Source organism: Brachionichthys hirsutus, chromosome 10 (assembly GCF_040956055.1).
Source record: "Brachionichthys hirsutus isolate HB-005 chromosome 10, CSIRO-AGI_Bhir_v1, whole genome shotgun sequence".
In the NCBI taxonomy this organism is placed as follows: Eukaryota; Metazoa; Chordata; class Actinopteri; order Lophiiformes; family Brachionichthyidae; genus Brachionichthys; species Brachionichthys hirsutus.
This window is the reverse complement of record NC_090906.1, coordinates 5,701,298-5,723,685: the sequence shown is the minus strand read 5'-3', so window position 1 is coordinate 5,723,685 and position 22,388 is coordinate 5,701,298. Positions and strand designations below refer to the sequence as shown.

At 45.4% G+C, this 22,388-nt stretch overlaps 1 protein-coding gene across 1 annotated transcript in view; it reads right to left on the bottom strand.

Moving 5' to 3' along the window:
- Window positions 1-91: 91 nt before the first annotated feature.
- fryb (furry homolog b (Drosophila)) overlaps window positions 92-22,388 on the bottom strand; it is a 37,118-nt gene continuing 14,821 nt past the window's right edge. The window contains exons 14-67 of the mRNA XM_068745015.1: window positions 22,141-22,227; window positions 21,602-21,773; window positions 21,392-21,524; window positions 21,086-21,193; window positions 20,786-20,912; window positions 20,282-20,395; window positions 19,958-20,122; window positions 19,674-19,760; window positions 19,308-19,567; window positions 18,936-19,122; window positions 18,561-18,685; window positions 18,092-18,149; window positions 17,829-17,920; window positions 17,530-17,702; window positions 17,140-17,300; window positions 16,937-17,047; window positions 16,593-16,747; window positions 16,119-16,218; window positions 15,822-15,993; window positions 15,340-15,590; window positions 15,101-15,247; window positions 14,766-14,934; window positions 14,580-14,670; window positions 14,284-14,357; window positions 13,919-14,069; window positions 12,755-12,858; window positions 11,932-12,023; window positions 11,746-11,839; window positions 11,432-11,651; window positions 11,114-11,265; window positions 10,739-10,926; window positions 10,555-10,649; window positions 10,223-10,421; window positions 9,919-10,140; window positions 9,484-9,682; window positions 9,297-9,394; window positions 8,944-9,114; window positions 8,626-8,766; window positions 8,350-8,535; window positions 8,104-8,268; window positions 7,826-7,900; window positions 7,479-7,649; window positions 7,264-7,272; window positions 6,664-6,858; window positions 6,438-6,575; window positions 6,141-6,355; window positions 4,766-4,970; window positions 4,517-4,666; window positions 4,290-4,388; window positions 4,070-4,153; window positions 3,727-3,744; window positions 3,414-3,524; window positions 2,776-3,011; window positions 92-2,600 (exon numbers count right to left, since the gene is read on the bottom strand). Of these exons, the coding sequence (XP_068601116.1) occupies window positions 2,342-2,600; window positions 2,776-3,011; window positions 3,414-3,524; window positions 3,727-3,744; window positions 4,070-4,153; window positions 4,290-4,388; window positions 4,517-4,666; window positions 4,766-4,970; window positions 6,141-6,355; window positions 6,438-6,575; window positions 6,664-6,858; window positions 7,264-7,272; window positions 7,479-7,649; window positions 7,826-7,900; window positions 8,104-8,268; window positions 8,350-8,535; window positions 8,626-8,766; window positions 8,944-9,114; window positions 9,297-9,394; window positions 9,484-9,682; window positions 9,919-10,140; window positions 10,223-10,421; window positions 10,555-10,649; window positions 10,739-10,926; window positions 11,114-11,265; window positions 11,432-11,651; window positions 11,746-11,839; window positions 11,932-12,023; window positions 12,755-12,858; window positions 13,919-14,069; window positions 14,284-14,357; window positions 14,580-14,670; window positions 14,766-14,934; window positions 15,101-15,247; window positions 15,340-15,590; window positions 15,822-15,993; window positions 16,119-16,218; window positions 16,593-16,747; window positions 16,937-17,047; window positions 17,140-17,300; window positions 17,530-17,702; window positions 17,829-17,920; window positions 18,092-18,149; window positions 18,561-18,685; window positions 18,936-19,122; window positions 19,308-19,567; window positions 19,674-19,760; window positions 19,958-20,122; window positions 20,282-20,395; window positions 20,786-20,912; window positions 21,086-21,193; window positions 21,392-21,524; window positions 21,602-21,773; window positions 22,141-22,227 (7,761 nt within the window). The 3' untranslated portion in view covers window positions 92-2,341. The remainder of the gene's footprint in view (window positions 2,601-2,775; window positions 3,012-3,413; window positions 3,525-3,726; window positions 3,745-4,069; window positions 4,154-4,289; window positions 4,389-4,516; window positions 4,667-4,765; window positions 4,971-6,140; window positions 6,356-6,437; window positions 6,576-6,663; window positions 6,859-7,263; window positions 7,273-7,478; window positions 7,650-7,825; window positions 7,901-8,103; window positions 8,269-8,349; window positions 8,536-8,625; window positions 8,767-8,943; window positions 9,115-9,296; window positions 9,395-9,483; window positions 9,683-9,918; window positions 10,141-10,222; window positions 10,422-10,554; window positions 10,650-10,738; window positions 10,927-11,113; window positions 11,266-11,431; window positions 11,652-11,745; window positions 11,840-11,931; window positions 12,024-12,754; window positions 12,859-13,918; window positions 14,070-14,283; window positions 14,358-14,579; window positions 14,671-14,765; window positions 14,935-15,100; window positions 15,248-15,339; window positions 15,591-15,821; window positions 15,994-16,118; window positions 16,219-16,592; window positions 16,748-16,936; window positions 17,048-17,139; window positions 17,301-17,529; window positions 17,703-17,828; window positions 17,921-18,091; window positions 18,150-18,560; window positions 18,686-18,935; window positions 19,123-19,307; window positions 19,568-19,673; window positions 19,761-19,957; window positions 20,123-20,281; window positions 20,396-20,785; window positions 20,913-21,085; window positions 21,194-21,391; window positions 21,525-21,601; window positions 21,774-22,140; window positions 22,228-22,388) is intronic.

The window sequence follows — 22,388 nt, the reverse complement described above, 5'->3', positions numbered from 1 at the left end:
TGAGTCCTGGTGATTTAAATGTGAAATTCTTTTTGTAGGGGGGGGAAATAAAATGTATGGAATAAACAATGTATTGCAAAAGCTGATGGAATTCTTTAAATTTACATTTATTTAGGCAGATTTTTTTATTTTTTTAACTTTGACAGACAATCAACTCGAAACAACTTCGGCTGTAAGAGTATTTACAAGGGGGGGGGGGGGGACTACTGTCTTGTTCTAATGCTTTAGAAAGGTGCAATTGTATTTAGCATGCACGCACTGTCTCCCAAACACAGGAACTACAACATACCCATGAGAGCTCAACGCTCCCATTTGTACCTCATACAAACATACTGTATCTCTCAGATAAAATATCTAGTCAATAAATAACCCTAACACTCCGTACAGCGCACAGCGAGCACATGCATGGCAGTTTGAGCAACAGATACGCAACCAAAAGTCAACTGTTGATTGATGGCTAAGATATAAATAGGGAAAAAGCCGTTTGTACGGTAAACAGAGCGGGAGAGTCACAGGAGGGCTGACGGGAAGTGTTCAACCAGCAGTAGCGCAGGGTTTGTTGGGAACATCGATGAGTGCTGAATGTCAGCATCGCCTTCAACTTCAGGGTAACTACGTACCACACACGCACACAAATGCTACAATGGTTGTGTACCCTGAACTAGGAAACACACACAGACTGATAGACAAAATATCTGAGTGTGTAAATGCACGGTCCTCCTGGCATGTGAACACATGGTTGACATGTTGGAGTGTAAATATACAGAGTGCACGTTATAGGATGATCAATCTACCAATGTTCACAACCAGCAGAGACGAGCTGGCTCACTAACGGCAGGAGAATTTACACGTGAATATTCTGCGTACGCTCCTCCTCGTCATGTCTTTCAGTCGATCTGGATAGGCCAGACTTTTAGAGTAAAGCAGAGAGCATTCAACCGGGTCACGCATTGCACAATTCCCTCCGAGGGAGATCTCAAAACAGCCAGAGACGAAAGACTTAAACCAGCTTTTGGCTTTTCCTTCTCAGTGTAAGTGACAGTCACATAATACCATTAATACCAATATTCCACTTAGTCTTAGTGCAATAGCAAAAAGAAATTCGACCAGGGTTATGCAGGGTCACAGGTGGCAACCAGCAAACTACTTTCTCACCGACAGAGGCAGCAGCAGTTAACGGAGTTCAATCAGGTCTTGAGTTCCTCTGGTAAGCAAGTTAGAAATCCAAGCTAAGCCTTCATAGGTCCTCGGGTGCACAACCGATCAGATACCGAACGACGACCACCATCCAACATGTAGGCGTAAAGCCTACACGATGGATTAGCAGTCAGCGGTCGCTAATATCCAGTGGGTTCAGCAATGCATCCAGTTACTGTTGGACATGATTCCTAAAGACGCACATCTTTAAATCACGTCTGAGATGTTTTTCGTTTCCCCTTTCAGATTATATAATCTGCTTCGGCACAGTTCCATTTGGATTTACAGAATATAAAATCTTTAGGTCCTTTGATATTATTTTTTTTTTTTTTTACGTTTATGTGTCAGATCGGGACGTCTGATGGTTCAGCGTTCAGGAGCCCCCGTGTTTTCAATAGCGGTAGAGCAGCATGCCCCGCCTTCCCCAAGTAGCGCGATAAGGGCACAGCAGCTGCGCTGAGGGAGCAACAACAACCCCACGCTGCAGCTTCATCTGGGCCAGTGGGACACGGTGGGGGAGGGGGAAGGGATGAGGCCAGGGCACGACTGTGGGAATGACGGAGATTTGGCCGTGGCTGTTTGCACGGCGAGCCGGGGAAACGGGGGAGGTAGCTCCGAGAGGCGATAGTGGGAGTGTTTGTGTCAGACTGTGGGAGCAGGGTGTGGTCGGAGGCCACAGTGGGGAGCACGCTAGATGTGAGAGAGGGTGCCAGCCGGTTGCTGTTATGCAAATGTGGTAGCGGTGAACTGAAAGACGGATGAAGGTTCCCCTTGAGGCGACGGCTCCTCGGCTCTTGTGTGAGCGGCAGTGTAAGCTCTGAGCAGCTGTAGGATGAGATCACGTCTGGAGGTTTGGGAAGTCCAAGCCAAGGAGCAGCCGAGGATGTGGAGAGCAGGAGAAGGTTTGGGTCACGGTCTAAACGTGGTTCTGGTTCTGGTGTTGGAAGAGGTTGTAGACAGGGATCTGTCTGGAGCTGTGCGGCCGGGGCGGGAGGGGCCAGGTGGGTGGGTGTCTGGCATCGTCTGTAAGTGGAGGCAGAGACGGCAGTGAGGGATGAACAGACGGCTTTGGAAGAGTCAGTGGTTGTAGATTTGGGGGAGGTAAAGGTGGGGAAGGAGGAGGCAGGGGGCTCCTGAGCTCCTGTCAGAGGCTGGTCCCGGAGGCGCTGGAATCGGGGAGGTAGGTTGTGACAACCCGGTAACCCTGAGCGCGGCGAATCATCTCGTGAATCTCCCCGTTGAGCTCCAGCAGCTTGGAGCAGATCAGGCTGAGGTCCTGGCGGGAGCCAACCAGGGCAATGGTGCCGGTCTGGCCCAGCGTCTGGTGGCGAAAGTAAACATTGAGCAGGGTCTGGACCTCGCTCTCTGAACTCCCCCCAAACACGCTGTGGGGCCACTGCCTCCTGAAAAGGAGAGGAAGTAAAATGGGTATCGTTAGTATGGAGCTACTACTTATCTGTACTCTTGAACGCAAGAAGTAATGCAGTTATGACACTCGGGAATGAACAAAACCATATTTAGGCAGATTAAGTATCCGTACAAACTGCTGATGATCTGTATAGTAAAGCATTTAAAGACCTGAACTCCTGGATGTAGCGCACAGCTTTGGTGAACTCGTGGTTCTTAAGGCACTCCAGTATGGCCTGCACCGCTGACTCTGAGGAGGGGAAATTGGGGACAACCATGGCTGACATCAGGGTGGCGTGCGTGTGACTGTGGGCCAAGTGTTTGTGTTCGAGTTCACTGGCTACAGCCGCCTCTGCTGTCTGCAGGCTGGTCTTCAGATCCGACAGCTCTCGGGACATGTTCAGCAACTACGGCGTGGGGAGGGAAACAGATTGTTGCTGAATGAGCGCTTCGGTTTTTACACAGATGAAACGTAGTTATCTACCGGCGGGCAGGTTTAGATTTACACTGTAAAATCGTCAGTGAACAATTAGGTTGCAACTCTCAAGGACTAAATGTTATGGATCTTTTTCAAAAAATGTTCATCTCATATGTAATAATTTATCTTTTCATGCGCTGCATTCAAGCAGAAAACATCTGATGAGAGCTGCTCTCATTACATGGATTCAAAGCTACTTTATGCTCTTGTCAGATTGTTTTCCCCCCCAGTTTAAACAAAGACTGGATTACAATGATGATCCACACAGTCCTGATTCACTTTGATTCTGAAAAGATTGTGCTATACAAGGGAATCAAATTATTTCTCTCACCTCAGGCACAGAGCTGATGGCGTGAACTTGTCCAATGAGCGAGCAGTAGGATTGGAAGAGTAGGAGAAGCTGGAAATGCAGCTTGTAGAGTCTCTGACAAAGCTCTAATTGCTAGAGGACAAAAAAAAAAAACGGGGTCAGATCCATCACTGCCGGAGAAGACAAAGTCAAACAGCATGGTGACATATTTGAAAACAAAGTACCCGCCGCATGCAAAGAAATACAACAAACAGAAGCTAGTTGACGTAAACTAAGTAGTTTATTTAAGAGGAATCTAAGGCAGTGAGGCAGAGAAACTTGTAAAAGAACTTACTGCAAGAGACTCCATTTGCTAGACAGCGAGAGAGCATGTTAGGGCATCAGAGTGAAGTGAGAGGAAGACAAATTATCAATCAAACACATGCACAGAATAGTAAAATGCACACGTCACAAGCTAGCAAGAATTAGTCAGCAGCGAAAAAACTCCATCATCTTTAAATCTGATTTAGTATTAAGTACATAACTCAAAGCGACCACACAAACTATTCAGAGTGGCAAATCACAGAGGAGCAAAGAGATCAGAAATGCAAAGCACAGAAGAAAAGTCGGCCGTATGTTTCGTGTGTTTTCCTGTAAACTCCAGATATCAGCGTGTTACAGGAAATAACTTGATGTACCTTCTCCTCTGAGTCTCCGGGCTGGCAGGTGACCACACTGTCACCAGGACACCTGGGAAAAGTGTCCTTACAGTTTCTCAGCCACTGAATCCAGTAACAAGAGCGGGGTGGGGGGGGGTTAGCAATTATGGCAGAGATTTTGTTTGTTTGTGAGTCTTGATGGGAAATATAAACCCATTTACCAATGATTGAAAAATTACACTTATAAAGGTTGCGTTACCGATAGAGCGGCGTCCTCTCTGGTGTTGTAGGTGTCCAGAAACTCCTGCAGCTCCAATGCACTGAACTTCATCTTTTCAAGGAGCCCATAGGACATGACCTGGAAACACCAGCAAGAAGAGGGGAAGATGTGAGAATGAGTTCAGTGCTTCAACGTGAGAGAAAGACCTGTCTGCCGGGTCCAGTAAACTCAATCTTCACTAAGTCCAATAAGTCTACAATATTCACCGTATCAGCGTCGATGTAGATTGTGGGACAATCTGAGCATGTGGTTAGCATCTGTGACGACCTGAGGAACTTGGACCCGATGCCCCTTAAGCCCTCTCCAAGGTAACTGGCAACATCAGTTGTCAAGAGGCAGAATTTACCCTGGATGTTCTGGAAAGGGAAGAAGTTTGAGAGATTTTCATTCATGTAATCCCCGAAGGATAGGAGAGTTTGCGTGACTATTTCCACTAATCCTTCCAAAACATTTACCTTAAAGAGCGATGAGAAGACTTGAAAGGTGTGGACGGCACAGGACCCATCTGAGTCAGTTACTAGCTGGTTGATATGACAACGCCACGCCTCCTCGGCATCGTCACAGACTGTGGGTTGGAAGGCCGCCAAGATGGCAGAGAAAAATGGAGAGGGGGGGGGAGGAAAACCAAGGTCCTCCAAGTCATCGACATCATCACGTAAACTGGATTCAAGAAAGAAATGGAGAACAGAGAAAAAAGGTTCGGTGTCAAAATGTTGGTTCTCACAAACAAACCAAGTCCCCCAAAATATGGTGGAAAGATCGGACAGAGCCAGGAGGGAAACAAATACGATTTCATTCAGAATTTTTTGACAGTTTCCCCAATAATTTAAAAAACGAATTTTGACAAATCTGTGTGGAGTGATGGGACAAAGTGGAGACATTTTATCCTGATGATTTGTTTTGGAAAAAAAACAACTGTTCTAATTTCAGACCATTTTATAAAACTGAAAAAAAATAAAAATACGTCTAATATATCACAAGAGTTATCAGGAGATGCATATCTTGAAGACTCAAAAATTGTTCATGGTAGTATGAAAAAGAAAATATTGTATGGGTATTTGTCATGTGCTTTTGGGGAGCATTAGCATTCATAAAGGAAATGCTAATACTCCTGGGGAGTCTGATTACCTTCTTTGTTTCTTTGTTTTCTGCTGCAACAAGAGTATAAGTATCTAAACTCTCTAACAGTCTCTCAGAACTGAATAAGCCTCTTGGATGAGAGGTGAAATGTCTTCGCTCTAACTTGAACAAGTCCAGTTAACTCGTGATTTACCATGCCCTGGATGACTAAGGTCCTACACACACAGACATGTCATGTGCGTTGTTACCTAAGTCAAAGTTCAAACTGTTTTCGCCAATTTGTAAAAACTTTGAATGTTTAATATTGACGACAAGATATCTCTTTAGTGGAGCGGTGAAATGTGTGTCAAGACAAAAATATTGAAAGTTTTCAGAGATATGGTCGAGAAACAAAACTCAGCATCATCTGAGAACATCAGAGAATTGCCTCATATGTTCTTTAGCTGTTATTTTTGTTGGCAAATGTGAGTATAGTGACGTACAAATGTGGTGTACATTTTGAGAGACTGCTGCAGTATCAGAATCAGAAGTAGTTTATCGCCAATGAGGGGTTCACAGACTTGGAATTTTTCTTGGTGAAGTCGTGCAACATGTAACAATATGATTGATGAAACTCAGCAACCCACAACGATTGGACAAAATGGAGAAATAAGATGTGCTGATGGACAAAATGGGTCAATATCCACCACAGGGATAAAAAACATAAACTAAAAACTCCATCTTTTTACAATTCCTGTCTGTAACACTCACCTGGGCAGGTAGTTGGGGTCCAGAAAGTCCAGTTGAGGTTGGTAGTAGTCTGGGTTGAGCCTGTGGTCCAGATTGCGCAGCTGATCCTGAGGTTGCCCGGGCAACTCTAGAGTAAAGCTTTCTCCGCAGTCCGAGCCATGAGGGAGCTCACAGGTGCTCAGTGACAGCTCGTCATCTTGTGCCTGTGTGTCCTCATCGTCACCGCAAACCCTTCCCTGAGGAGACAAAGACTTTACGTTTCTCAGCGGATAACAAGCAGAACTAAAATGACACGCGTGTGTGTGATTTATTCTTTACATGTAGGCCACTGTGATCATCGTGGCGTCCTCTTTGGCCCTGGGGAGGGGCATTTAGTGATGGCGGGTCGGCAGGCGTATCGTAAGAAGTAGACAGAGAATCGGTGTGATTGGTTTCCTCTGATGGAGAGGGATTTGTCTGGAACAGAAAGGTATACAAGGAATTTATATAATCTTGATTGATTTATCCATGGATGGATTGTACTGATCCAGTTACGACCACGCACAAGCTGAGAGTGAGAGAGACTCTGACTGGTCGAAGACTCCTCTTCTTCAGAGGACTCGTCTGAACCGTGGGGATCCTCATGACCCAGACTCGGGGTGCTGCCAGAGTGCTGGCTCTCCTCCAGCAGTTCACCCAACTCGGTGCTGTCCAGAGATCGCCGCCGCACACCCCAATTAAAGTTATCAACAGTCTCACCCTAGATGAAACACACACACACACACACACACACACGTACACATTGGAAGACGAGGGTAAAGGCAATGGCAGCAGCAAACGTCAATGTTTACCTTCAAGGTAATGATCGGTTGCTGTTTAAGAGCACAGAATGCAGAATGAGCTGTTATTCATGGCATTGGAATATGCTTGAAGGCTGCGTTGTGCATTCAATATGATCATCTTTATCCCATAAAGGCACGACAACAGCAATTTTATGTGTAATGACAAAGCAGCCGTGTCAGAAATGTAATTGTGCAACCAAGCCGTGAGAGCACAATGAAGCACAGTCATCCCTTCTCTTACTCTCCAGAGGGAAACAAAGGCGCCAGCAACACCACAGTGAGAACAAAAAGCTAATGGAGGTGCTCAGTATGAGAGGCCTTACCTGGAGCTCCTGGGCAGTGAGGGGAAGAGAGAGAGACACTCGGTTAGATGGAGAGAGAGAAAAGGACGAGGGACAGAGAAATATATTTCAAATATGTTGGTGGTAAAGGAAGACACGAATGTCCACACGTTAAAGGTAAAAGGGGTAGAAAGACATCGACGTTTGACATTGTTCACGTTTCGTCACGTGATGGAACAGCTGAATATGAATCCCACCTCTCCGTCCTCCAGCTCCACGTCAAGGAAGTCAAAGTCTCGGAAAACCCTGAACTGCTGCTCACTGGCGGTGTCGTCCAGCGTGTCTTCCCTGGTCCCACCCTCCTCCGATGACACGCCGCTCTCCCGCACCTCCATCATGTCCAAGTCACCACACGACGAGAAGATCACCTGATAGGAAGAGAGAAAAGAGCCGATTACAGTCGTTGTTAGCAGGTTCCCTCGTACTGAAAGCATCGCCCGAGTTATTCTCCATAAACACAAGGGGAGATTCGTGGACACTTTCTAACACTCGACTTCTCCAGACACCACAGACAAGCAGTGACAAGACATGAGACGTAGCTTACGGACGGGTTCTTTGTGAGTCCGACTTCTTGTCCACAAAGAGACAAAACATTCACCAGCTTCTCCCTGGTTCTTTTCTGGATGCAGGAGAAAGAAATTAAAAACTACACTGCATGTAGTAGACAAAGAGGAAATACACACGGACACTATTATATTCGAGATGTTGTCAGCCTGGTGATGTTAAACTTCTTCAGAAGATTAATGTTTTACAGTACCGGTGATAAGCATGCATAAACTAAACATTTTCTATCCCATAATTTAATGGTGAGATTGCACCTACCTGAGAAGACTGTGGTCGCCTCCAGCTGACGGGTACCAGGATGGTGTTGGAGTTTGATCCGGAGGAGGTGGAGGATGTACTGCGGGTTACGGCCATGGCTCTGGCCTTCCCCTCTCTACCACCTGAACCCTGGAGCTCATCAAACCGGCGACCAATAACGGGAGTCTGTGAGGGACACATGAGGGCAGTTAGCCGAAGAAGACGATGGATTCGTTCAGTGATCAGCTGAATCAGTTGCTTATTGACCTCAGAGATGTCAAAGGTGAAGTCCAGTGTTTTCCCAGGCAACGCCTTGGCTGAACCGTCCCACACCCTGCTGACCTCGAGGTTGGACAGATCCCCCTGTGAGTGGCCATACACCGGATGGACTAGACTGGCAGAGCGTGACACCACCAGTTTCAGGATGTTTAAGGCATCCTTCCAATGTACAGTCTACAAAAATCATACAGAATATACAGTAAAAGTACACTGTCCATACTTTATATCACACAATAACATAGGGAGTATTCACAGGACACTTACCTGGACAAACTTCTCAATGGTCTTGGTGACATCAGCGTTGAACTGTTTGACTTGTACGGAAGTCAGGTCCATGTGGCTGAGCAGACAGTAGATGATCTGGAGAAGTGACTGTTGCATGCTGGGAAGGCCCTTCTCCAGCAGCTGAGAGTTTGTGAGAGACATTTGGTGAGTGACAATACATGCAAGTACATGACTGATCTTGTTTAGAGGCAATGCCTCGCCAAAATAAACAACCAGCCCGTCTCTAAACCACACTGCATGAAAGATATGCAGAGCTACATAAAAAAAAACATGCAATGCACATTTATCAGCACTTACTTCAGCCATATAGGTGACCATGTTGAGCGTAATGTCGGAGAAAGCTTCATGGAGGTAGCGGCAGACCACACTGACCCAGGAGAAAGGGTCCCGTGTGTAGGACCGTGTTTTATAAAGTGTCATCACATGAGCCAAATGCGACAACTTTGTGTGCTTTTCCTCCAAACACACCTGAGAAGAGGGAAAGGAAGCCGGCCTCTTACCAAAAGTCCTTCACCGCCTTTCATTTCACAATGCTTTCGTTTAGAGAAGCGTACTTTAAAAAAGCCCAAAAAGAACTAAAGGAAAATGCATTAGACTGGATCAGACTCAAGTGAAGAACGGGACATGAGTACTACACTAGTACTACTAACCTGAGCAATCCTCTCAGCACTCTCCTTACAAAACTGATTTGGGTGGCCAAAGTGCTGCACCAGGTGAGGCAGGAGACAGAGCACATTCAGAGGGAAACCTACACACAGAGAAGAGCTTGAGCTTCCAACATCACCTGGTAAGAACACAAACTGCAGCGTTACAGTTACACAGGATGAAAATACCTACCTATAGACTGTGAACTGTCGACAACAGGCACACGGGAGACTGGTGTAAGCTGGCAGAAGAGCTGCAGGGTGAGGTCAGAGGTCGCTTGAGAGGTAAAACCCTTCAATAGCAGCTGCTGGATTCCAGAGAATCCACTCCACCTCAGCTGAGCCTGCAGCTTCTCAAGGCGTTCGCGATTCTCTGCTCTGTCTAAGGGCACCTGGAGAACAAGCATTATATTTGGTAATATTGACGATGGAAAATGGTTCTATCATATTGTGTTCTGAAATACATGGTGACGGCCTGAGGCGTTTGTACTCTTACAGCCAGATGTCTGTACTTCTACACAGTATTGACACCTGGGTAGATACCATTTGATTTAAAAGCCTTAAAGTCTTAGGATGACTCGGTTGGCATTTCAGACTATATAGCTTCAGTTAAGGAATAGAAATCTACCTTTGATAGTAACTTGTGAACAAGGCGAAGTGACATCTGATATTCAAACTCAAAGTCAGACTCCATGAGTGCAACTGCCACCCAAAAGACTGTGGCCAGTATTGAGGAGGGATGGGAAACATGGGCCGGGTCCGACAGAACACTGGGATCAATGCGATTGGTCGACGATGTGCAGGATCCAGGGCTCCTTCCTGTTCGGGCGAGGCCGTGACTGTTGCAGGCCTGTAAAAAAACAAATCAGGTTTGAATTAGAGATATGCACTCTGAGCAGAAAGTCTGCCCCAGCAAGAATCTTCATTCTTGCCTGTATGCGGTCCAGAGTTGCGCTCCGGGGAGGATCACTCAAGTGGTGGCCACACTCACCGAACTTCTTGGGAACAGAGTAGGAGCGCTGGTGACGCTGTGAAGACAGACCAGCAAATCCTGGGCCAGGGAAGTTCAACTGACCTGTGCTTTTTCGGTTCATCAATTTGTCACAAGTGGCAAAGTCTGGAGAGCATGTACTGTGAATAAAACACAGTCAAGTTTAACTTGAATGTAATCCCCCGCTGCATCAGATCACTGAGTAAATGAGATGAGTTTAAGCAACATAACAAATGGGTAACTAAATGTCACACATGAAGAGCAGAGGTCTACCTGGTTAGCGCAGCCATAAGGTCGCTGTTTTTCAGACATTCTGCTAGATTCACTACCACTGATTCCAGGGTCAAGAGCACCTCCATCACATAGCCCTGAAACACACGCGCATTCTCATTTAGAGATATAGATAGATTTATAGTGTTTCCGAGGTCCCTCTTTCTAAACTCTGGCACTCTCCTACCTGCACCTCGTCCCCATGTTCTCCCACCACCTCGACGAGTCGCGATACCAGGTCAGAGACGGCGTGGTTGTTGATTGGCTGCTTGAGGGCTCTGAAAATCTGGAAAGAGCGCCCGGCATAGTGGCGTGAGGAGCTGCACAGAGCCGTCTGTAAAGCCACGTCGCTCAGCTGGTGCTCCAGGTGAAAGTCTGTGTGAAGAGATGGATGCAAAGACACAGATATTGGCTCTTACTTATAATAATAACTTACAGAACTGATGAGATTAGCAGTCTACCTAGCGGAGAGCTTTAACCATATTATCTCAAAATAAATGACCCATGAGGTAAGAAGTGATTCATAATTCTTTTGTTCTTTATTAGTCGAACCATTTCTCACCTGATTTCGACTCCTTGAAAACAGAGACGACGTGGCGTAGGAAGTTGGAGAGCTGCTCCGAGCTTTTGGAGTTGGGGTTCTTTGGTGTGATGTCCTCGTGCACCCACAGTGGCCCAAATGCTCTGAGCAACGACAACACAGTACTCCAGGCACTGCATACCCACCACCAATAGCACCACATACAAGTTACACAAGCGCTTGAGAGGTCTACACTCGTACACACACACGCATGAGCTTCGCAAACACGCCTGCTGGAACCTTTCCATGTCAAAGTGCAGCAGTGCTGCTTCTACGGCGTGTGTGTGTGTGTGTGTGTACCTGGTGGAGAGGAACTCGATGAGTTTGTTTGTTTTGTCATCGGTTTCATTGGGCGCATCTTCAAGGTCCTCCAGGTCGTCAGGTGTGACAAGGGGCAAATGTCCAACGCTGCCTGCAGTGCTGCCACCGCCCAGACTGGCAGAGGAAGAATTGGAGGTGGAGCTGAGGCCAGAGTCCACCACAGGAGATGTCTGCCACTCTCGCAGGAAATCAGGTACGTCTAAAGGAGCACGATGATAATAGTCCAGCAGCTCTCTTTGTACATGCTATGCACATGTTTTCATTTCATCTCTGAAAATGTGTTTCCTACTTACGCGATTGCTGGTACTCAGTGTGGTAGCTGGACTTGATGGTGAGAGTCTTGTTGTCACTGATCTCTCTTGTCAGCATCAGAACAGAAGCAATTACCTGTAAATATAAGGAGGACTATAAATGCTCCTATTTATATATCAATGGGCTTACATAGCTTAATGCCGAACGCATAAGGATGCATCTCAGACCTGGAAGTTGTTGTTGCAGGAGAGAGCGATGAGGAGGTGGAGGAGGAGTCGCTTGCTGTGTTCATAAACCTCTGGTCGATAGTGGTCCAGACCTGGCCAAAGAAATACCCATCCAGTACGACAATAACAATATAAAGGTTCTGTACACAATGAACGCAGACTTGTTTCTTCATCGGTTTGCACCTCCAGCCAAGGTGCTAGTATCTCCTGTTCTCATGTGGAGTATGAACTCTACCATGGATAAAGCATTTGTCCTTGTCCAACGTCATGCACTAAAGTGAAACGGATTGGACGATAAAATAACAGCCTGAACTCGAGGTTAAGTATGTTGAATATGCAGCATGCATAATAGTCCGTGTCTGCACAGCTGACAGTGTAGGTATGTGTCCATGTGCATTCTGGGTGAGAAATGCCAGACTTGGGAAATGAGTTTGTGTCTCTGATGACACATAAAGATGATCATTCCTTTGTGTCTGAGAAACAGAGATAAAACTTCACACTGTCACGCTATTTCAGACAACAGAAAATACCTACATGCCTAAACGTTGTTGTTTTTTTTGGTGTGTGTGTTGCTGGGTAGACGCCCTGCTAACACCCAGTGAATAATGATTTTTGTATCTCATCTTCTTCCAGATACTTTGAGTCAAGCTTGATGTTCCCACACTGGGAGTTAAGATGAGACAGGCCGGAGAGAATTTCTGAGTTTATTTCAGTTAGTCAACCAGAGAGTCCAGTTTTTCACGTAACTATAAAGCTCTTAGTTGTAGATTTTAGCACATCTACAGAGAGCAAGGCTGACCAAAGCCGTGTTGTGTTTGCCTACCCAAGAAAAGGGCGTGAAGCAGCAGGGGCAGGTGCAGAGCCCAGTCCTCCCTCACGCTGTGGTCCACCACCATTTCAGTCATAAAGATCACTGCAATGTTACACCTGAGAACCACCGGACACACAAAGACATAAAATATCAGCAATGCCCGATCCCTGGATCCCTGCATGGGCTGTGACGTGGCACACTGAGGACTGTGACATCATTTCCAGCTTGGGTTCCCTGCAAAGTCAGTTTTAGTAGTTGTGTCCTGGAAGAGTCATCCTGAAACTTCAGATCTGACACTTCAGATATCAATAAATTAATCTCTTAATTCATTTGTTTAAACAAATCCAAGTGAACAATTTCCAATTGCTAGATTCTTGTTTCAGCAACAGTTTTAATGGATGATAAAGACATGGAATTGTACGTTTTTGGCATATCAATGTAACTTCAAGATAAATTTCTGTCAGTCTGCTAATTGATTACTGACTTCTTCAGGTCTAAGTAAATAAATAAAAAAGTTCAAGGCAACTTCATTCCCTAAACGTGCATTCTTTATTTTGTTTCTTGAATGTACTTCAGTCTGAAGAAGACCATGCATCATTGTGAAAAACTGATTTCTAGGAATTTCTTCAGACAAGTGCATCTATCGCTCGGTCCTCATCTTATTGTGGAATCCTCGGCTTTGTGTATGTATTATATTGCTGCTGGAGTTACTGAATGTTAAATCAGATAAAAACTGCAAATATAGAAAGTGTGTCTGCCTGTAAATAAAGATTTACTGCTCTCCTGTAATGTATTATATATGCGTGCATCATAAATCTAACCTAATTCTCATTTCGGTGATGATTTCCCTGGCGTCTGGGCAATAAGAGGTGATGAATTATTATTGTGATCCCTCCTAATATTCAGTCTCCACTCAGTAGAGACAGAGCAGGAAGGCTAGGCTTCATTTTGTGCAGCAGATTCTGTATCCGACCATCAGTAAGTATGTGGAAATAATTCCTTTCTTTGCTGACTCTGCTGAAGTGTTACTGATGGAAACATCACTCTCTTCTGAGACATTTCTTTGCGAGTGCCTTTTTTGGTTGTTTCAAAGATGATCACTGCGTGCGTGTGTGTGGGTGTGTGTGGGTGTAGTGTGTGTGGGTGCAGTGTGTGTCCGTGTTTGCTTGAGCGCACCTGTGCAGCGGTCCTCTCGGTGTGATGGTTTCTGGAAGGTAGTCAACCAAAGGAGCCCAGCAGCCTCCATTAATGGGCATGGGTAAAGGTTGAGGATGGTTGGTCTCCAGGACGCCCAACAGCCAACCAGCATACGGTGGTAGTGGGTCAGCTGGAAAAATGTATCAAGATGCTAATAGAACCACGCGTGAAACATACACTATGTCCCAAAATTATTTTACAGATGCAATTTGATTTGTTTCAACCTTTCCTTTATATTTTGGATCACAGAGAGCAGAAACGACAGTTCACGTTTACTTGACAGTTGAATTAACATTTACTTGCATGTTTTTACACTTGTTCTCATAAGAACCAAGACTACGTACTCTTTTCATCCTCGTAGGAGCCTCCAGAGCTGTTGCTATAGCGAGACTCCAGTCTGTTGTGAGCCCTGGCCCTGCTGAAATAGTGGCATTCAAAGTGACATTCAGAAAGTGTGTGTTTTTATTACATTACTGAAACGTTTCAAACACATTATTTTAATGTTTTTAATGTCAAACTGGATTTATCTTCCTGCACAAGCCTCATGAAGGGCCGAGACTGAATGAAACAGCCTTAATAACACATCCAGTAGTTTTTTTTACTGAAGCCTAGCCTATATTTAAAATGTATTCAAACTTACCGATCCTCGCTCTCTCTGACCAGTTTGGTCTCATCTGTGTCTGGCAGGTTCTCCTGGCCAGCTACCACGGTGTTGCTGCTGGACGTGGTTCCTACACATCAGACATGGTGTGGTGCAAAGTTTCAGAAACACAGCAAAGGCGAAGAGAATGCGATAGAATTTTAGAGAGACGTCTTCTCCTCTCACCTGTCTGTGAGGTGGAGGCTTTGTTGCTGGCGGCGAAGCGATAGAAGGGAGGGTTGTCACAGTGCAACACCACAGGGTTGACGGGGTCCGTCTGCTGCAGCTCGAACAGCAGCTCCTCCATGGTCTGAATGGTGTTGTTTCGACAAAGGTAAATCACAACCTTCTTGATCTGAAACGGAAACAGAATTAACCGGTCACAGTGTTGCTCCATAGTTCTTGTTGTGTTTGCAACATAAAAGAAATGCACAAAACTGTATTTTGTAATTAAACTATATTCTACATCATTCTACTTTGGCTTTATGTGAGCAGTGCATTGTTGTCAAGACAACCCTCACATAAGAAAGCAGCGTCGTGTCGCTGCTGACTCCACACAGGCTGATGAGGAACTGCAGGGTGATGCGTAGATTGTTGCTCCACCTCTCGTTGGACACCAAAGCATTCCAGGCATTCTCAATCTCCGGACCAGGAACCTCATCCCCGTACTAATAATGCAAAGAAAAAAACACACGAAATTAAAGACAAATGGACATTCCATTTGAAAAGGTAGAGTAACTTCATGAGCAAGCATTTCTACCTTAGCAGTCATGAACATGAGGTTGTTGAGCACTAGCGAGGTCGCCTGCAGGGAGCCCCAGCCGTTGCCTCTCAGAGTGGGGGTCAGACCCTGCCCCTGACTGTGAGCGTCTTCCTCTGGTGTGCAAGGGCTTGAAGCAGGAGGCAGGAGGCCTGTATCCACTAGCTCAATGTTACTAAGCCAGGGTAGCAGGTAGGACAGCATAATCTGTCTGCCATTGGGGTGGGTAGTTGAGAAACGCTGACTCACCTCTGCACAAGCATAAAATGTCAGAGGAATCAATGTTACAAGAGCTTTGAGGAGGCTGAGGATGGTTTTATTGTTCAAAAACCGATACATGAGAGTGTAGGGAAAGACAGTAAGGTTAAGGTAGGGAGCAGAGCAATTAGGTTGCATTGTTTTCTGAAAATCAATCGAGTCTCAGCCCTGTTTCATAGATTTTGTGATAAAGTACTTCAGTGTTTTCACTCAGAGAGCTGCACCTGAGAAAAGAGGCAGCGTGAGCTCTGGGTACATGCTGGCCAGCTGGATGGAGAGATGAGGCAGGTTGACGCTGTACAGGGGAGGGAGGGGTCCATGCGTTCCATACAGAATGTTTCCAGGCTTTTGTTCCACCATCCGCTTAGAGTACACACACAGCTTAGACTCCAGCACCTGCAGGCCAATGATTTATCTTTTACAGCCAACATGCATTTCCACGTTTGTCTTTGTGTGCAATGACGAATAAAAAAAAAAAAACCAAAGACATATGTTGTTCTTTTCTGTGTCCTGATGTATACCTGCATCAGCTGCATGGAGATCTCATATATTTCCCTGCTAGTGTCTGAAGCCTTAAATAAAACCAAATTTAGCAAGGTCACAAGGTCACACGGGTAATTCCTGGAGGAAAGGAAACATGGTCTTTAGTTGCTGGTTACAATGGAAATGAAATCAGTGAATGTTTAGAGACAGTAGTTGGCACCAGTTAAGTTACAGTTTAATAAGTAATTTAACATATGGATGAGGTAAGATCCCATTGGCGAACCAGCAGCCAGGCCTTGTTAGAAATATTTTACCCAATGTTTTTGAAGACTGGATTTCATTTACCGTAGCTTATTATTGATTAATTATTACAATATAAAAGCATATTTTTTACATGCTTCATAGTATTTAACAAATGCTTCTTTCATAATAAATCCAATAGTTTTCCTTGCAGCTGACAGATCTTCAGTCTGTAGAGACAACAGAATTCGAACACAGCCATTGCTGCCTACCTGTTACCACAGACTGTGGCTATGGCCTTGAAGCAGCCGGATGCCAGCTGGTACGATCCAGTGAAGCAGCGGTCCACCGCCCAGTTGAACAGATTGATTTGGTCTGGGTTCAACTCTAAGAGCAGGATGACAACCTCACAGCCTAAACGGTGCACCTAGGGCAGTCAATGCGCAAAGAGACGAGATCAAAGACGGCACAAACAAATGGGATTGATTTAAATGATACATTCCAGGTCCTGTAAGTGCTTAAACTTCTTAATGTTCTGGACCATAACTTATATATATATATTACAAACTCCAGAGCATCAAGTTAAATGCGACAGTCAATCCTAATATGAATGTACCCGTATGTCATGGCAGGCCAAGATGTTGTCAAGCCATTTGTAGAGATAACCATCAGTGGAGAGGCCCACATTGTCAAACACTGGGCCGCAACACAGAACTGCTGACATGGCCTAGGGGACAGAGGTCGAGTACAATTATTCTAACTACACAAAGAATAAAAAAACAACGCATGACGGCATAGCAGCGTGTTATTTTACTTCACCTTTAGAGCACAGTACTGGTAACGAGTGATCTGGTGGTTGCGATCGCTGTAACGATCCAGAGGAGTGAACATGACGCTGAATGGTCCAGCCCACTGGCTGAAGAGGATGAAGAGATGGTGTCTCAGAGACTGTTGAGGGAATAGAAAGCGCCTGTGGTGGACTGTGAAGATGTGGGTTGGATTACGATGGGAAAGAGAGATAGAGAGACATTCAGGGTCAAATGAGGAGATGCTGAATTTACATTGGTCATCTTTCAGCATTTTTGCCGACTGGAATGGAAATGTTGTCTCCTGCTGGAAAACACGGCTAAAACCGCGTCTTCTATATTCACTGCCGCTGTTAGATTGAAGTTTAACGACATATCATAAAAATACAATAAAATGATGTACCAGGAACACACTGGATGAGATTAGCCACCATTCCACTGAAATGGGCTCTAATGTCTTTAAGCACATCCAACTCTTTCTCGTTCTCAGCCTCCAAAAGCATCCGAGTGAGATCCACATACTCCAGGAACAAGGCACCGAGCGCCAGGGAGTCCCGCTCCAGTGCTCCATTGGTGCTGTAAAGGAGGAGAGAGAAATCTTACTCCACCATGAAGAATACCTTTGATGTCAATTTTGGAATGCTATCATGAGTAAGAGTATGTGAGGGGGATAACCCCCCCACAACACAGAGGATTGAATACCTGTCACTGATAACTCCTGCATTGGCCAAGAGTTCAAAGACCCTCAGCAGCTGCAGCCTGAGGAGATCCCTCCTCTCTCTGCGCCGCTTGTTCTGAAAGCACAAGTTTTCTTATAAAAGAAGCTGAATGATGGACTAATATTATGTTTCATTCATTATTTTGTTTTCAGATATTTTCACATGTTTCTGTCTGTGATTTTAAAATAAACAAATATAGTTGATCAAATCCTGTTTCAGTAGCAGTGTCAGTGTGTTGCCTGTTACCTCGGGCCTACGCTCCAGCGCCTCCTTCATCAGTGGGTGGAGTTCTTCAACGAGCTCCCTAGAGCAATACAGAATCAAAGAGGGGAAAAGATCAGCTGAGCACCCCATTACCAAAATGAGACAGATCAAATACTCCTTCCTGTGCAGGTTGAGACTGGTCTATGGGAATGGAATGTTTAAAAAAAAAAAGTGTTAATCTTGCCCAACAGCAGTTTTGTTTTTACTTCTCTGAATGCCTTGGAGGCGTCTCAAGTATGAAGTGAATGTGAAGAGATGCGGGTTTAGCAAGTAGAAGGAGGAGGAAGAAAGATTGTCGATTTGTGAGGGATTAGGGCTAAATATAGCCAAATGCAGCCGCACGGGTAGCACGGGCAGTGCGGTTAGCAAGAGCTAACGTAGCATTGCCGGTTTCTTCCAAACTTGGATATATGCAGAGTGAATTTGTGTGTCTTATTCCTTGTTTCTGTACCTGAAGACCAGAGCGTTTGTGCATCCGAACCCCAGCACCAGAGGCTCTGTGATCTCCAGACTGTCTCCTCTCATCAGTGGGACAAGCTGTTTTAAAAGCCAGGCGACTGAGGGGGTGCCAATCACCTGAGAGACAACAAGTACACAAACATGGATTGGATGACATCAACAACCTAAAACCTGATCCAAATGTACACATGGCCACATTTAACTCTGTATTACATGATCATTACTAATGGGTTCAGGCTTTTTTATGTTTTAAATGTCAGCTTTTCAGTTTTTTATGCGGCATTTCCATCCGTCCGTCCGTCCATGTCAAATAATCCCAAACGTCTCCTCGTTTCCGTGGCATCTTATAGAAGAAGAAGAAAAACACCTTGTTGTCGTAGGTGACGCTGCCGTCGGGTGTGGTGGCGGTGATCTCGGGCGTGGAAGCTCTGAGGTGACCGGGAGACATGATGCTTGGCTTAGCCACACCGAGACACAGGATCAGGTAGTTCCGCCACAGAGAGATGTAGTTGTCGCTGGAGCCTGCTGTGCTCGTCTTCTTGGCGTTCACTGGACTGTTACAGAAAGACAAACGACACGTGGTCAGATAGTTTCTCTTTCGCAGGCATGGACCTTTGGTTGTATGAGACGTACTCTCGTTAAACGATCACCTCCAGTAACTATTTTTTGATGTTTCAGTAGCAAATATATCCCTAGAATATACACATAATATGATATATGTGTGTATATGTCCTTTTACTTGGGATCAACCAGTGGCAGCAGCAGCTGTAGCCGTGTGAAAACGTAGGGCCAGGCATAACCCAGGGCGGTGGGGCAGAGTTTGGGCAGGTGCTCCTGCCGTAGGAAAATGTGTAGACAGAGCACCCACGGGTCCTTCACACATTGGGCAAAGATCCACACGTGGCTGGGGCTCTTCACGTCGTAGGAGCTGCTAACCAGCCGAGCGGTCCACTCCACCAGCCACTGCAGGTCAACGTGGTGACTGAGAGGCAAGGTGGCCTGAGGGAGGAGCAGGGAGAAAACGTAAGAATGTTCACACTTCAAGTTGGAAAAATAGTTTATGATGCGTAATAGGTGTTGATTAAAACTAAACAGAGACACTCACAGAGTCAGAAACAGCCACATGCACAATGCTATCCATTACAGCCGGGCTCAGCTGGTCCAGGATCTCTATCATGGGTTTGTCATCATCCTGGGAGAGAAGACATTTAAACAACCATTTTCAATAGCGGCATCGTATATCTGAGCGAACGTGACACTGCATATCTAATCACACCTGGGGTCAGATGGCTCTTCTTTCATCTTTTGCCTGATACACGTTTGGTTTTATTCATCTTTGACTTGTATATTCGTCTATTTTGTGAGAGACGTGAGTTTCCTATACTGTACCTCAGCATGTCCCAGAGCAGTGAAGAGGCAGCGGATTTCTCTCAACACACCGACCGCCAGCTTCCTGGTGCTGATCTGACATGAGCAGAGGAGCAGCAGAGCCAGGCCCTCAACCGCATGGAGCACCGAGCAATGGGGGCTTCTTTCTGGCAGCCGAGGGCTGGACTGAGGGAGAGGGAAGACAGACGAAGGAAGAGTTAATCAAGAATAACGAAACAACTGATGCACCCGGCGCTGAGCAGAGCGTGACGGTCAGGTGGCCTGCCTGAACAACAATGCTTGATTTATTGCACTTATTGACAAGTTAAACTACATTGTGCAAACCTCAATTCCACCTCGTGCCTTTCCCTGGAGCTGCAGCGCTAACCTCCACTGTGTGAGCAGCTGCAGGAGCAGCTTTACAGATGCATCCTGAAGACCCTGATGAGTGTCTTGGACCTGAAACAGTTCCAAAGCCGGTATTTGTGTCAGGGTTAGAACATGCTCTAATTTAGAAAGGACGTGGCCTTTTGAATCACACTTGTTGAGTTGTCGAGACACAAATGATCATTTTGAAAAGGTAAATAAATCTTTGCTGTAAATATCTAAACTAAGAAGGTATATAAGTACAGCTAGAGTAATCTTGATCTGGTTTAGAACTGTTTACATGCACATAAAAAAGAGCTTTTACTGGGAATCATGATTAAACACTCAGATTATCATGAATATTGTATTTGGTTATCAGTTGTTAATCAATAATAGCTAAGCCTAAAAATGTACACGATAGGAATGTAACATATAGCATATAGTCCTTTCCTGCCTAGGTAGCTGCAGGTTTCTGTCAGTTACCTCACGCAAAAGGAAATGAGTGTAACCAAACAGGACATCCTCCCTCCAGTCTGAGAAATCGAGCAGCAAGCTCTGCAAGGAGTTCTGGGAAATAAGACGGAGCTCATCATCCATGTGGACGGTAAGTCTGAGAGACGGATGACATCATATGTTGAATTAACAAAATCTCACTGAAACGATGGAAGTCAAGCACATAGACAACGAAAAGAAAGAAGGATCTAACAGGAAAGAACGTAAACTGTGTTTTACCTGGCATGTAGCAGTAAGCTAGCCAGCCAGGCATAAAGCTTCTGAACTCACCGTGAGAGCAGGTCAATGAGCTCAGGTTTAGACATAGCATCAGGCAGGATTCGAGGGATGGCAGCGACACACGTCCTAAACAGGTCAATCTTAGGCTTCCTTTCACCACTGTCGAGCACAGAGGAGGGCAAAGTATGAAAGAACACAGATTTCTTTTTTAGCTTATGTAAACACAAGTTATTTAAGGTTATAAACACAATTCATCACAACACATATGATTGGCAGCATAAAGATATTCATATTTCAGTGTCTATTGAAATGAGGCTTAACCTTCAGCACTAAAAGCTGCACATTTTAGTTACACACGTGATCATGTCTTCAGGTTCTTTGTTGAGCATCTGGACACTGGTGAGCATCATACAACGACCCACTTCCTTGTCCAAGTGTCTCAGGATGTTGTCAAGGGACTTTCGCACCTGGGAGTAGTACAAGGACATGCCTGTGCAGAAAAAACAGCATATGAAGTTAAAGACTGCAATCAAATGATACTTCCTCAAATACACGACACACACAGACCTATCAGTTTAGCTTCCTCTTCAGTCAGTGTCTTGCTGAGATAGGTTTTCTTCTTCTTCAGAGAGTTCCCAGAGGGTAGGGTGGCTCCTGTATTGGGCATGGGAGGCTCTCCGTCCTTCTGCTGGAGCGCATCTGCAATCACCAGGAATGCCCGCAAGCCTATATTCATACGCTGCAACACAGACATGCCAGAGTGTGATGATCGGGAGCAAAGGCAAATGTAGAGCAGGGCGTTTCTCTATCGTACGCTTCATGTGGGCCTGCTAATCATAAGAGGTGAGGCTATGGAGGATGCTATGTATTCACTTTAAAACCATCTTTCCAATGAAGAAGAAAAAAAACCACAACTACCTGACCTGGTTAATTTATACATCAGTTGCCATTAGGCGATCTGGATATGCTCTGGATAAAAACTAACAACTCTACCCATCATTTCGCATACTGTATGATTGTATATCTCACTTTAACCATTATATTTATGTCAGCATGATGAAAGCTGGAATCTGTGTGTAACTATGTGAGTATGACTCTCTCTTCACCTCGGGGTTGAGGCTGAAGGCTTTGGCAGGTTTCCCGACACTCAGCAGGTCAAATATGATCTCCTTCATGGCAAAATCCAGCCTCTCCTGAACAGACAGCAGACATACAGGTGCTACAGGATCTCCAGGACACGTTATGGAGATGGGAGGCATATAGTACTATTGTTACTATTACTACAACTAGTACTAGTACTACTACTGTATATCTGCAACAACACGCAGATAGGACACTGTTCAATATTTCACTG